This window comes from Enoplosus armatus, chromosome 9 (assembly GCF_043641665.1).
Source record: "Enoplosus armatus isolate fEnoArm2 chromosome 9, fEnoArm2.hap1, whole genome shotgun sequence".
NCBI classification, from domain to species: Eukaryota; Metazoa; Chordata; class Actinopteri; order Centrarchiformes; family Enoplosidae; genus Enoplosus; species Enoplosus armatus.
The window spans coordinates 11177938-11192310 of record NC_092188.1 but is presented as its reverse complement, the minus strand read 5'-3'; the positions used below and the strand labels follow the sequence as shown (position 1 = coordinate 11192310).

General features: G+C 42.3%; 2 protein-coding genes across 3 annotated transcripts; both read left to right on the top strand.

The window, feature by feature from the left end:
* The first annotated feature begins 264 nt into the window (after nucleotides 1-264).
* On the top strand, nucleotides 265-6771 carry fam189b (family with sequence similarity 189 member B). Its single transcript, XM_070912578.1, has 14 exons — nucleotides 265-498; nucleotides 589-645; nucleotides 1428-1535; nucleotides 1685-1801; nucleotides 2314-2421; nucleotides 2613-2773; nucleotides 2897-2996; nucleotides 3087-3159; nucleotides 3872-4169; nucleotides 4380-4741; nucleotides 4825-4866; nucleotides 5929-6104; nucleotides 6254-6400; nucleotides 6520-6771. Exons 1-14 carry the CDS (start codon nucleotides 265-267, stop codon nucleotides 6769-6771), a joined length of 2235 nt encoding a protein of 744 aa, XP_070768679.1.
* A 2325-nt stretch (nucleotides 6772-9096) lies between these two features.
* fdps (farnesyl diphosphate synthase (farnesyl pyrophosphate synthetase, dimethylallyltranstransferase, geranyltranstransferase)) lies at nucleotides 9097-13400 on the top strand. Of its 2 annotated transcripts, XM_070912233.1 has the most exons (10): nucleotides 9097-9203; nucleotides 9662-9814; nucleotides 9899-10039; nucleotides 10735-10815; nucleotides 10933-11055; nucleotides 11147-11235; nucleotides 11325-11397; nucleotides 11597-11674; nucleotides 11775-11909; nucleotides 12620-13400. In XM_070912233.1, the coding sequence occupies exons 1-10, from the start codon at nucleotides 9201-9203 to the stop codon at nucleotides 12818-12820; spliced, it is 1077 nt and encodes a 358-aa protein (XP_070768334.1). In that variant the 5' UTR covers nucleotides 9097-9200; the 3' UTR covers nucleotides 12821-13400. The 2 variants fall into 2 exon arrangements, with proteins under 2 accessions (XP_070768334.1, XP_070768333.1); XM_070912232.1 differs by lacking the exon at nucleotides 9097-9203 and having other exon boundaries at nucleotides 9551-9814.
* The last annotated feature ends 973 nt before the right edge of the window (nucleotides 13401-14373 follow it).

Genomic DNA, 14373 nt, shown 5'->3' with positions numbered 1-14373 from the left:
TAGTGGCTGCTCAATTCTCAACTTTCTGCTGACAAAGTTCTTGGACTCACTGACTGGACTATAGTGCGCACCATGGGGCATTGCGCAGAACCTATGGCACCTGCCAGTGGAGAGCTTGGTGCATAATTGTGACAGAGTGGAGCTCTGAGGCCAGCATTTAAATGTCTCCCCTGTACTTCTGCCCACACAACTGAACTTTGTTTTAAGAACTCAGAGTAAGCGTGAAACCTCTCCCAGCCTCCTCCACACACAGACGAGCCCAACATGCCTTCGCCGTCAGACTCCAGCAGCGTGGCTTCGGCCTCGGGGTCCCGAGGCTGGTCAGACAGCCGCAGGGGTATGTCGGGCCGGGGGCCAGGTGGGGCACGGCTTCTCCTGTACTTAGGACTGTGCCACCTGGGCCTTGGGGCCATGGTCCTGGCCTTCTCTTTCACCAGCATGGCCTTCACCTCCTCAGCCCGTGTGAGGCAGTCCTGTCCATTCTGGGCCGGCTTCTTTGTAAGTGTAAATCTGACTGATAGCATCAAGAATATAACAACAAAGATCCTGAAGGGTGTGTTTTCTGACGTATGTGGTGTCTGTCTGCAGGTGGTGGCATCAGGGATAGTCGGAATAATCTCATGGAGGAGACCTCTGACGCTGGTGGTATGTATATTTCCATCTGATAAAAGTAGCATTCAAGTCTCTTATCTATGGGTGTAAAACCATGGAGCAATGCTGTGTTAGCAACAGGGTAAAGAGGACCCCAGGGCCCAGAAAACCCCATGTTCACTGTGTCAACCAGGTTATGGTCATTTGATTAATTGCAAACGAGTCTAGAAATATGCACCACTAAAGCATGACATAAACTGCAGTGAAAGGTTAAGAAAACAACCTCACCACAAGGTCCCTTCAGTAGCTGATCTGAAGATTTTGATTATATCACATGATCTTTATCAGCAATTCAATTCAGTTCATTTCTTTAGAACTTCTCATTCATATTGGCTTAAAAGCTGAGTTTATTCTTGACTTTGGAAACAGTGAATATTTAGTGCATATTTCCGTAATCTTCAGGCTATGTGTCAAAGTGTAATTGTAAAATGCTTGTATACTTTTACATATAATCTGTACTATTTTATATTATGCTTACATTGTGCATATTCCTGTAATCATTCAGTAATATTACTACAAACTAAGTAACCCACAGCACATTTGGGGCTGGTTGATCTGGCCATGACATGGAGGGCAAAAAGTGTGCAGGTTTTCAGTCCATCCAAAATCCAAACCAGGTACTTCACATATCAGCTCCTTCTCTCTGGCTGAAGGTGAGTTTATCAGTGACACAGTCTTTGGTTGGAGGAATAAAACTCTGCACACTCTCTGCCCTGCATGGAACGAGTTTTGACACTCTGCTCTGAATCAAAACATGGCTCTGTGTTCCTCCACAGGTATCACTGTTCATGCTGCTGTCTGCAGTGTGTGTGATCCTCAGTTTGGCCGGCTCGATGCTCTCCTGTCAGAACGCGCAGATGGTCAAGTCTATGCTCACCTGCCAGGTATTATGCTAGTGTCGTCTTCTGCCTCATGCTGCAATGCCCTTCCAGCCAGATGCATGGGGAACGTGGCAGCGATAACTGTGAATATGTTTGTAGTGTGCAGTGCAGTGCTTCACACCAGCCCTCTGTGTGTGGGAATGTGTGTGTAGGTGGAGAATGGCCTGTGTGTGTGTTGCGCGCCCACTCACACCTGCTCCATCACGGAGGAGGAGACCCTGGTCCTCTACCTGAATGCAGACTGTCACTCAGTCAGACATCAGCTGAAGGTGAGTAGGATGTGTCTAAATACTGGAGACCCAAATGTATCACAATTCTTCAAGTCTGTCTTAAAACAAGTGTCAGATGTCCATATTAACAATTAAATAAGTTTTTCTTGCTGTAATCCTTCCTCATGTCCATACTGTCCACTGCAGCTCAACAGGGAAACACTGTCCAGGGAAATGCAAAGAGAAATACTATACTAAAGAGATTTAACTTAGGAAGATACCCACTTGATTAACTGATAAACTTTTGAATACATTTTGGCACAAAACGAGGACTGTGGATTTTGTCCGCCATCACTTACATTGAAAGCGCTTTCGAGATCTGTTAATGGCCAGTGTGAACAGTAGGAATGATTACAGCAAGACACAACCTGCTTCAATGTTAATATGGGCGCCTGCTATTGTTTTAAGGCAGACAAAAAATGTGAACCTATCCTTTGAATGTGACATATTCCTGCCAATAAAATGTCTGAAGTTGTCATACTTAGATTCTTTGAATGCGTATTTCTCTGCAGGACCTTTTGTTCAGTGCATGTGGTCTCAGCATTCTCTCCACCATCATCTGTACTCTGTCCACTGTGACCTGCAGTATCCACATATTCTCTCTGGACCTTGTGCACCTGGTGAGTGCAGACACAGCACATTTTACACCAGACTGGCTTTTTTTTCTTTTTTTTTGGTCACAAATGACAAGTACCCAGCAGTCAACGACACTGCTGCATTCAGGGATTAAGGTTGACATTTGAGAAAAGACAAATGTTGTAGCCCAGTAAATCTATCTGGTCTTGACGTGTTTTCCATTCACCCTGCACAGCTGGCCCCACATCGCTCTCGTTCAGTCAACCCAGAATGCACCACTCCTCAGGACGCCTTCCTGACCAACATCATGGACTTTGAGGAGTTTGTCCCACCCATCCCTCCGCCCCCCTACTATCCTCCTGAGTACACCTGCAGCTCTGAAACAGACGCTCAGAGGTATTATTAAGTATTATTATACATCAGCATCACTCGTGTACAGTATGTAATAGTACATGATTAGAATACAGACACATTGTACAGAGTGTGCAAGGACATGATTTGTTGGATATTTTTGTCTAGCATCACCTATAATGGCTCCATGGAGAGTCCTGTTCCTCTCTATCCCACTGACTGCCCCCCTCCTTATGAAGCTGTGATGGGACAAAGAGCTGCAAGCCAGGTGAGTATGTGTGTGTATGTATTTGTGTGTATGTTATTTGTTATGTACATCCATTGCCTATGCTGATCCTTGTCTGTTTTGACTGTCAAGGCAACAATGTATGACCCCCACGGCACTGAGCTGTCTGGAGAGAGAGGAACTTCTACTGCCTTCAGTGGAGAAGGTGAGAAACCATCACGTTGTTATAGATTCACTTGTGCCTGTTGAAAGGAGGAGCGGCATTATTGTTAAGTAAAAAAAGCATATGGTAATATGAATGATTTGGGAGAATGTGGCATTTAACAATTAATCAATAGACTAGAAAGAAAACTGATAAATCGTTATTAATCAAGCAACAATTCCAAACATTCGCTCGTTCTCAAATGTGAGGATTTAACGGTTGTCTTTGACATCCGCTTGGCCTCTAACAAATTGTTATGGATCAGTTGACAAATCTACAAAATAATCAATACATTTATTGATAATGAAAGTAATTGTTAGTTCCAGACCTACTTTAATGTGAACTCCCAATAGTGCTGCCTAATTCTCAACCTCAGGTGTCAGTGATGTTGAGTTTTCAAAATGTCAACAATGTGCTGAAAGGAAATTTGGGGATTTGCAGATGCTTTCAGGCACTGTATCAGAGTGTATGTTTTAAGAAACTATAATTGCATAAATTAGATCTGTATTTCAAAATATGATATTGAAAATCATCAACAGCAGAGCAAAAAAACCTTTTCATGACAATAAAATGGGCCATTAATTAAATTTTAAGTAATAATTTACAGTATTTTAAGGAGGCACACAAAATAAAGTAAGAATGAATACAGAAATGTGCTATAAGCTAAAAGCTAAATGTGTCCCTTCATAATAAAGAATGACCTCTTTTTTGTTAGTGTCCATGGACAGCGGATCTCTGTTGATGTCAGAGATCGTGGACATCCCTGATGATTCCTCCCCCTCTGAGGACTCCTGTCTGCTGGAGGTTGGGCTGAGGATCCAGGGGGAGAGGGGCAACAGGAATGTTGGTGAAGGTGGAGACGGAGGAGACGGTGGGGAGTACATCAGCTTTCGTGGTCCCCCGTCTCAGACACCAGAGAGTCCTCTGGCAGGAGGGCCGAGAGCCAGGCGCTTCCTCAGAGGAGAGAGGTCCAATTCCTGCTCTTCACCCAGCACAGCGACCACCACATACAGGTGAGGACCAACACATACAGACACTGTTTAATAATGTAAGGCCTCTACAGTGGATGGCATTATGCAGTAACATTGGCACAGTCATCATGGTGCAGAATTATTGGGATATAAACTAATTTTTATGAAAAGGTTAAAATCCAAAAAGAAACCTGTACCCAGCACAGTCACACTCACAAATATCATTTTGTGCTCTCCGGTTTGGTCCTGCAGGTCTCCAGTATTGCGTCGCCAGGCCATGCTAGCTAGCAGCTGTTCCCAGCTGGAAGTAATAGGGGGTTCCACCTCTCAACCGCAATCCTCCATCACAGAGATTCGAGTTCGCCCCTTCATTCCCTCACGCCAAGGAGCTGCCCCAACCTCCTCTGCTCCTCCCACTTCACCCTCCTCAGCTGCCAGTGAGCAGAGTGGTGTTCAGGGGAATGGGCTGCCCCTCCTGGGCCAAGCACTGTACCTTCGACGAAGGGCTGGAAAGAGTGAGAGGGACGGAGACGGAGTAAGAAGGGAAAGTGAAGGGCTCCTACGTCTTGTGAGGTCACACAGTGAGCCAGGCATCGGCTCCTCGACTGATACAGGTAAGTCAGACACTAAAATGAGTACATCTCTTATAGTACTATTTCAATGTCCATAACCTGCCCTTGTATCTCCTCTTCTCTAGTTGACTTTGGTTCTGTTGGCAGCAAAGCATCTACAGACACAGGTAAGAGCTTTTATCTAAAGGGCTTTAAGAATTATACAATTGTGGCGGCTCAGTGGTCTAAAGCGCATTATGTTGCATGTCATCACCGCCTCTCTCTTCTTTTCTGTCCCTTTTCACATTTCACTGTCCAATTAAAGGCCAAAAAGCCCAACAGGAAATACTTCTAAGTTGATCTGAGGAGATACAATTCAACGCATCTGCACCTAATGGCCATCATTTATCAAACCCTCTCATAAACTAGCACAGATTTTAACACCGGAGGAGGCATGCAAATCTGTCCCCATGTGCATGTGATTTATGAAACATCTAAATTAGCAGTGATTTGATTACAGATTGATAAATTAGATTCTGCTGTGGAAACAATAATGTGCCTCACCAGTTCCTCATCTACATATTATTTTCAAATGATACATCCTGATTTATGAATGTTGGATATGTCATGGAACAGAGCAAAAGATCTGCAGTGGTTGATGAGCTTCACTGTATGACTTGCACAATATGAACCTGCGTCTTTGAGAGTTAAAGTAGTCTAATTTGTACTTTTTGTGCTATATTCATAGTATCAGTTATTACATTTCAACACAAAATCATATGCTCTCATTCTTTCTTGCAGAGCATAAGGACAATCTGGCTATCTGGTTATGTAATTCCAATAGTGTTCCGTACTCTGTGCAGATATACACTATACTTCTCTGAAACAAGGTTACACTTTTTACAAACACAGCTTTATCTTACAGCTATGGCAGAGGTGGATTTGATAAATACAGATCAAGATCAGATGAAGCGCTTCTGGGCCTCTGGTCTGGTTTTCTGCTGCTTCTCCTGTTTACAGTATTTGTGTATTCTGAGCTACTTTCTCAGGACTTAGTTCATAGCTCTTTTTAATGGTGTTGCCAACTTAAAGACAGAAAAGTAGTGATTCTGCTGTTAAATTTCAGTGAATTAATTGAAGCTTTGTCATTAAGTTGTATGTTACTCCGCTCTCCCCTAGACCAATTTTGGGTTGTAATAGTATTATAACTTGATAAATGAGGGACTTTTTTCTGCCTCCATCTCTCAAAGGTCCGTCCTCTGAGGCATGTCTGTTGCCCCGTACCTCTCTGCCTCCTGCTGCAGCTCTGCCAAGGAAAGGCAGCATGAAATCAGCCGCCACAGGGGTGCAGGTCCCCTCCAAACCTCCCCCCACCTCACCACTGCGTTTACCTAAAGACTGCCACCGTTCCCTTGGAGACCTTAAGGTTAGTCTGAAAACTGTTGATAGAAGAGAAGCAACAAACATCTAAAAATACAATAGTCACTTCCCATCCAAGTCTTAGCAAAAGCTGGATTATTGTTTGACTGTCTTCTTTCATCTTCCTCTTCACTGATCTTTTTACTTTGCCTACAGGTGACTCGGGGTCTGGTGGCTCGCTTCCTGCAGCGCTCCAAACGCAACTTATCGCCCTCCTCCGAGCATGCTGTGAGCACAGGGCAGGGGCCTAAGAGGAGGAGTGGAGCTGAGGGCGCTACCACCAACTTCCTGCCCTTGGAACAAGTATGATGACAAGTTCTGATTAAACTTATTTATCTCCAGATAACTACATCAGAATATTCTTCTGCGGGTAAAGCCATCTGTTCTTTGTCTAAATCTTTGCTCGATAAAATCATCTTCAGGTGTTGCTGACCCCTTGGAACGCCAGCCGAGGACACACCAATCACTCCCATCACCCTCATCGCCGTGGACACCACCATTCCCATAGTGACAGTCGACACAACAGGCACCACGCCAGTTGGGTGCCAGAGGGGATCCACCTGCGCAGCTGTGGAGATTTAAGCTCCTCCTCCTCTGCGTCACTACGTCGATTAGTGACACCTCATGCGCCGCATGGGTCATCAGGAGCTCTCTACTCAGAGTCTGCACTGTGAGGAGGAGAGGAGGGTGAAGGAGAGATGGAGGAGGAGAATAGGAGGCATCAAGTTGACAGGGTTGTGAGGAAGACGGGGATGGGAGGAAATAAGGGAGGTTGAAGAAAAGGAGAGTCTAAGGTAGTTTAGTGGAGATATCTAGTACTGAAATTTCCCTCCCTGAAAGTCTTCCCTCCTTTTCCTCTTTGTCACTTCCGTTTCCTGAAGCCAACTGTGCAAATGGCCTTATTCAGTGGTGCTCTTTATCACTCTGAACATCAGCCTAGAGCTCACACTATTTCACTGGTCAGTGAAAGGTCACTAGATGCTTATTTCTGGGCAGCGAGGTCCCTGTTCCAAAAAAATTAATCCACAACTGGCCCAGACGACCAACCAGAAACATCCTTTCTGCTGGATTCTCCACTCCCTCTCTCAGTTCTCATCCGGAAACGTATTTTCCTCAAGACTGGAGACAAAACTCAACTAGCATTCATGCTACAACAACCACTTACTCACATGTACATTGAGTCTATTACATAATTATGGGTTGCAATATGCTTCTGGCCCTTTTGTACATTGCTATTCATCCACAGGATCGCTCAGGTGAAGTGATCATGGAAATCCTTATTTTGTCTTCCATTGAATCAAAAAAATGCATCTCAATAAACGTATAGTTAGCTGAGTACAATGTAAGATAAACAGATGAGGTTGCACATGAGGACAAATGCTCTCACATGGAAAACCCTTTACTGATTTGCTAATTTTGTCTTCTTCTTTTTGCAATTCAGATTCCCACTTTCTCCACGGTTTTCCACCTCCACATTGGCCTTCAAAAATGAGGCAGCCAGCATTTTTAACATTGACATTAATGCACGACACAGACACATGCTCAGCCTTTGAAATGTATTCTCTGTGGGTGGCCCCTGGACACGGTGGTTTGATTTGCGTATGTGCATGTTTTTGCTACAGCCTCCCAAATACAGCAGGAACCTTGTGCATTCAATCCTGACCGTCTGTGTAACTAAGTAACATGTCCTCAGAATGTCTTTATCTGCATGTTTTGACAATGCTTCTTACTTTTTTTCCTCTTGCACCCAAGACCTATGATAGTAGCCATTTGAAATGTGCTTGTGTCAATAGATAGCTGAAGGGGAAGGTCAGAGTTAAAGATGTGCAGCGCTCCCAAAGTTTTGTGCCAGATGGCTCCAAACTTGCCTCTACATCCTAATTTGATTTTGATAAGGTTTGAAAATGTTTCCAGTGCACGGGCATATCTGTGACACTGGCTAAAGCAGTATAATCCTGAAAGATGTGTAAATTGCACTGTGACTCTGATGATATGAAGAGTTGCAATAAATGTACAGACAAATTTGTTACGAGGTTGGGCATCACACCATATGTTCTCTTTAGACTTGCAGAGCTGATGGACGGGTGGTTAAATGAAAAAAAAAAAACCTTTGTCTGCTGAGAGTCCAGTGACAGTGAACATATAATGGGTCTGGCAGCTCTGATACTGGACTTTGAAGTTTATCAATATTTGTGTCAGATTGGAGTTTTGTTTCATTGGAAAGTCTTTTTTTGGTGTGCTCACTAAGTGATGATATTGACTCCATATCAGTAAACGCACATTTTGGATACACTCATGCTGTATGTATGTAACTAATTTTAAAAATGTTCGGGCATACACATTTAGCCTGCACACAGATACAGACAAACCCATACACTCCCTTATTAAGGCACTGAGTTGTATTTCTACCTCCTGTCTTGCATAAAACATTATTTATTTGAAGAAATGTATATCTGTATGGCAGGCTTAACAGGATAGAGCCTTGAAACCTGAATAATAAATGTATCTAAATATGACACCTATTCCAGATTTTAAATGCAGTGTCAATGGCAAAACGTTCAATGCAAGTTATGTATTTCAAAATATGAAATAAATGATAGACATCAAATAAAAATACCTATGTTGATGTTTTGTACATATTATTATGTATGTTAAAATCTGAGACATTACTGTAAGGTTAATATTCTTTTGAATCTGTTTTGTAATTTTTCTCTTTTCTGCTCTATCAGTAAAACTATAATGTAATAGTTTAGGCTCACCCCTGGCTCCACACTCCACTTAAACCCCGCCTGTCTTCAAATCCTATTGGTCAGCCAATGTGAAAGCCCATCCTGGTTCGATGTTACTGACCAATCAAAACGCTAAATGTCAAATGGAGCCTTCGAACTCCACGCCCACGCGCACCACTCGCAATGGTTGTTGGGGAATTTAGTTCTGCCGCTTTTAAATAAAACGGACAGTGGCGTGACAGCGAACTACAATTGCACATCCTGGGTTTAGGAGACGTTCACAGACTTCAGTTTGACAGCAACACGAAGAAACAGAATATAAACGATTTTTCTGTACTACACTGAACAGTTTGGGATAAGAGGGCAGTATCATTATGGTATGTAAAGGCATGTGTATGAACAAAAAATATTTTGATTCGGTATGCTATAGCTAGCTTTGTTAACAGACAGGATGCAGGAAAACAGCGTCAGCTAACGCTTCTTTTCATGACAAGGGAACTTGCTAGCTAGCTAATAATAGTAATTCTCTTTACCTAATCCTTGCTCCTGTTTACTAAGTTTAGAGGGTTATGAGACCATGGAGCTAACGTTAGTTAGCTTGACAGTGTTCCTCACCCGAAACAAGTTATTATCGTTATGTGATTGACTAGCTACCCGCACAGTCCAACAAGTTTGACACCAGCTTTTTCACGTTTGGTCAGAACGTTTTGACGCTTGGTTAGGGATGAGGCGTCTTCTGAGCTGGGTCATGAATGCCCCTAAAATAATACGGCTGACTGTCTCCCCACTTAAATTTAAAACCGCATCTCATCTGCTGTGCACCTCGTCTTTCCAGGGAGACAGCATTTGCAACGGGACGCACAGCAAAAAAGCGTTGCAGTCAGATACTGAGCTGTTTGAAGACCAGTTTGAGGAGCTGGTGAAGGAGCTTTCAGAGAGTGACCTCACCGATCCTGCGTTGGCTGATGCTCTGAGCAGGTTGAGAGAGGTATGTATGTTGTCTTGTCTTTTGCTGAACTACTTCTGGCAAGTGCTGAACTGCTGTTTGATGTATCTGCGTCTTTTTTCTTAGGTATTGGTGTACAATTCCCCTGGAGGCAAGAGGAACCGAGGCCTGTCTGTGATTGGCTCTCTGAGGGAGCTTCTCCCATCCAATCAGCTCACACAGGACACAGTGCAGCGGGCTCTGTTGGTTGGCTGGTGCATTGAGTTGGTAAGGATATATTAGTCAGTATATAAGTCTGGCAATATTCCACATTTTTCTTATTGTCAACAAATCCCATTAAAAGCCCAAAACCAGTATTGCCGGCCTAGCCAAAGCCTGATGTAGCCTATTCCCCTGTGCCCTAGATCTGCATTCTTGTCGAAAACCTATTAAACATATTAATGAGCCAGAAGTTGCATTGTTGGTTGTGGTCTTTTCATGGGATTTAAAGAAGAAAAATATAGAATAACGTCAGCCTTATGCTTTCAAATTGAGCTTGTAGTACTGTATGTATTGTATTATCTATGTGGGCTTTTGTGTAATAATTCATGTTTAGACCTGCACCATCTTGTCAAGTTCACAGAAGTCTAAGATGTCTGGTACAAAAGGGGATGTGAATATAGCAGAGACACAGTGGTTTATTATACCTCAAACCAATAAATTCCCACCATCCTCATATCTAATCTTATTTTAACCATATTATTGTTTTAAGATTTTTTTCAGACTTGAGCTCCACAAGATTGAGGTTGGGCTGTACAAAATTAGGGTTTTTTTGGTAGGAAGGGAGCTGTTATGTGCCGCCGAATGGTCGGTAAAACTTGATCTCTAGCACAGATTCAGACTGACTGTTGTAATGACACTTTGCAAGGGTGTTACGTTCTGTAAGTCATTAAGTGTTGTAACTATGTCTCTGTTGCTTGCAGCTTCAGGCATTTTTCCTTGTGGCAGATGATATCATGGATGCATCTGTGACTCGGAGAGGACAGCCCTGCTGGTACAAGAAGGTGAGACTTGATACTCCCCAGAAAAAGAAAAATTGCTTTTTTTGTAGTGTGGTGATTTATTTTTCACTATTATTGGTGTTCAGTTTCTTAGATGAATTCTGTCTGTTTGTTTTTAAGGATGGAGTAGGTCTGGATGCCATCAATGATTCATTTCTCTTAGAAGGGTCAATCTACAGACTGCTTCGCAGGCATTGCAGGGATCAGCCCTACTACGTCCACCTACTGGAGCTATTTACTGAGGTACTATATGTCCTTATTGATTACACAGGCACAAACAAGCACACACACACACACACACACAGGATTCTAACTGCATCTCTGTTTGTTTCAGACATCTTTCCAGACAGAGCTCGGTCAAGCTCTGGACCTCATGACGGCTCCCCCTGGTCAGATTGACCTCAACAGATTCACCATGGAGAGGTAGTGTTACATCTGTAGAGTACATTTGCAGAGAAAGATGTTGTTCACCAAAGCAAATGGGTGTAATTACCCCTCTCTTTGTCTTTCAGGTATAAAGCTATTGTGAAATACAAGACTGCCTTTTACTCTTTTTACCTCCCAGTGGCAGCTGCAATGTACATGGTGAGTGTGTTTATATTGTACACACATGGCAGAAGGAACTCATAGGCATGATGGTGATGACATTGAAGGGTGGGAGCAAATTAGAAGTGGTCTTGTAAGAAGGTTAGAATAAGACCAGCTGACACAATCTAGACAGGAAGTTATAGTAACAGAGTAATGTCATACTCTTTCTCATAACTATTGTGCCTTACTTTTGTAGGCAGGAATCGAGAGTGAAGAGGAACACAATAATGCCAAACTCATCTTACTTGAGATGGGAGAGTTCTTTCAAATACAGGTAATTACTTTTACACGTCATCCCGCTTCCACGCCACGTATTGAATGATGTGCCGTCGACTATACAGAGTTAATAACCACCCACTGCGTTTCGTTTGCAGGATGACTACTTAGACTGTTACGGAGACCCTGCTGTGACAGGAAAGATTGGTACAGACATCCAAGATAACAAGTGCAGCTGGCTGGTCGTGACGGCCCTGGAAAAGATGACTCCTGAACAGAGAGCAGAGCTGGAGGTGGGACTTAAGACAGCAACCCTTTCTATTTGAATACTTAATATTTACTGATATTATATTTGACCACAAACCATGTGCAGAGTTGTTTGCATGGATCTTGTAGCTCCCTCACAGTCAGATGAAACTAAAGAAGTGTGGTATTACAATATAATATTACAATATTATATACTGTTAATTGAATTTAAATGTACTTTGCAGGTTTATTTCATGGTTTCCTTCACAAAAACATGCAACATGAGAGAATGCATAAATATTAAACAGAGTAAATACAAAGCATGCAACAATTCTGTCAGTGCACATTGAATTTGGGCAATAACCTGCTGACAGTCTGTAATTTGAAGTAAATGAACTTTTCAAAAAATGGATCAAGTGTAATTAAGGTAACAAATAATGTGAATGTTTTGGGGGGGGGGGGTTAAAACCACAATAAGAAATTGTGGTAACTGTAAAAGGTAGTGTAGCAAAAGTGGTGTTTTTAACAGAAAACAGAAAAAATGTCACTTTTCACAGATAGGCTTTGTCCAAAGTCTGTTTGACTAAAACGTCATTCAACAATACCAAGCAAAAGGGTGGCCATGATTTCTACGGTTACAGTCATTCGACTCCTCCGTGTATGTGGTGGCCTCGGATCTCACCTTTTTTAGAAGTAATACTTGAGTCACTCGCTAGTGTATTAGCAAAACTTAATTTCATCTTCATCTCCTCCTCAGGCATGTTATGCACGCCATGATGACGCCAGTGTGGAAAAGGTCAAAGCGCTGTACAACACCCTGCAACTGCCAACACTGTACCACAAATATGAAGATGAGAGCTACCAGCGGCTACAGAAACTCATTGCTTGTCATGCTCAAAACCTTCCTCACTCAGTCTTCCTCAACTTTGCCAAGAAAATCTACAAGAGGAACAAGTGAGAGGGAGCGGTGGTCATCAACAGTGTCAGGTGCATCGGCCTGATTCCTTTTTGACTTTTATCATGACGCAAAGATCAACTCGTCTACCTTTTTTTAAAGAGGGTTTACCAGGAACAAGGCTCAGACTCCCAACAGCATGACCTGAACAGGACTGTGATATTTAGAAATCCTGTTTCTTGACTTTAAAATGATTTTGTTGATATTTGGTTGTGAATGTCGTGAAACAGCCAGTCTCTTTTTCTCCATGTTATCTATTTATTGAACCCAGTGAATAATGTCTCCAGTATTTCTTCACTGAAGAACGACACTGACATGAATCACGCGTGGACTGCTCTAGCTTTCATTATTTGTCTGCCCTGAGGAAGGCCGGATGAAGATACAAAACAAATCAGATAGTTCGATTTTGTGAGAATAGATGTATTAATTGATTAGGAACTTAAAGGGCCAGCCCCTATATGAGATGATAGCCTGATAGAGGACAGAGGGTCAACCTGATCAGCTTTCTAATTCCATATATTTTTATATTGATGCTATAAAGTCTGTGCTGGCCTGAATGTTATTGCTTTTAATAAATAATATATGACCAGTATTTTTCATCTCTGTTTTATCCTTTTGATGTTTTTTTGTGTGGGTTTGCTGTAGAGCAGAAACGTTTGGCTGATTAAGATAGACAGAAAATTTACTATTTTGACAATCGATTAACCGTTTTAGTCATTTCTCAAACAAAAATTCCAAAGTGTCTCAGTTTTCAGCTCTAGAAATGCGAGGATTTAATGCTTTTGTTTGTCATGTATGATAGTAGATAAATATATCTTGGATGTGAGACTTTTTGTCGGATAAAATAACCAGACCAAGACCTCAGCTTGGGCTCTGAAAGTATAATGTGCATTTTTGACTATTTTATACGTTCTTACAGACTAAACAATTAAATGATTTATCAAGACTATAGTCAACATATTAGTCAATAATTATGAGTAGAAGCTTTAGTTGGATGTATGTGCAGTTTGTATATTAGTTGATTTCCTTGAAGACAGACTGATAAATGCATGAATAAATTGCAGATAGGATGATTTAAGATATATTAAAGTGAAATGACTCTTCCTCTTTAACCAGGGCTCAAAACTAATTATTTTAAGGAGGCGAAGCTGAAAAATGACTCAAGACAAATTGGATGTGATGATAAGGCAAGCGAGGGGTGTGGTTTGGTTGGGTTGGTGGGGGGGTGGGGGGGGGGGGGTTGTTGGATGCTCGCGAGAAGACAGATGCTGAGGCTGTTAACGTCGGAGACAGACTCGCATTCACACGGACTGGGATGTGAGAGAGCCCGATGAGATGGAGACCATCGTCCATCTTCACCTGAATCTGATCGTGAGTCGAGTCCTGATTTATATCTAACTATATATATATACACATTTTTTTGTTTTCAAATGAAGCTGCAAACTCTAGTCCGGTAAGCAAAACCTCTTATTTCTACACGGAGCCTGCGTAGGACAAGAAACACGCAAATCCGCTATTAACAGTGATATTCCTTGAATAGTGTTTATGTAATATGT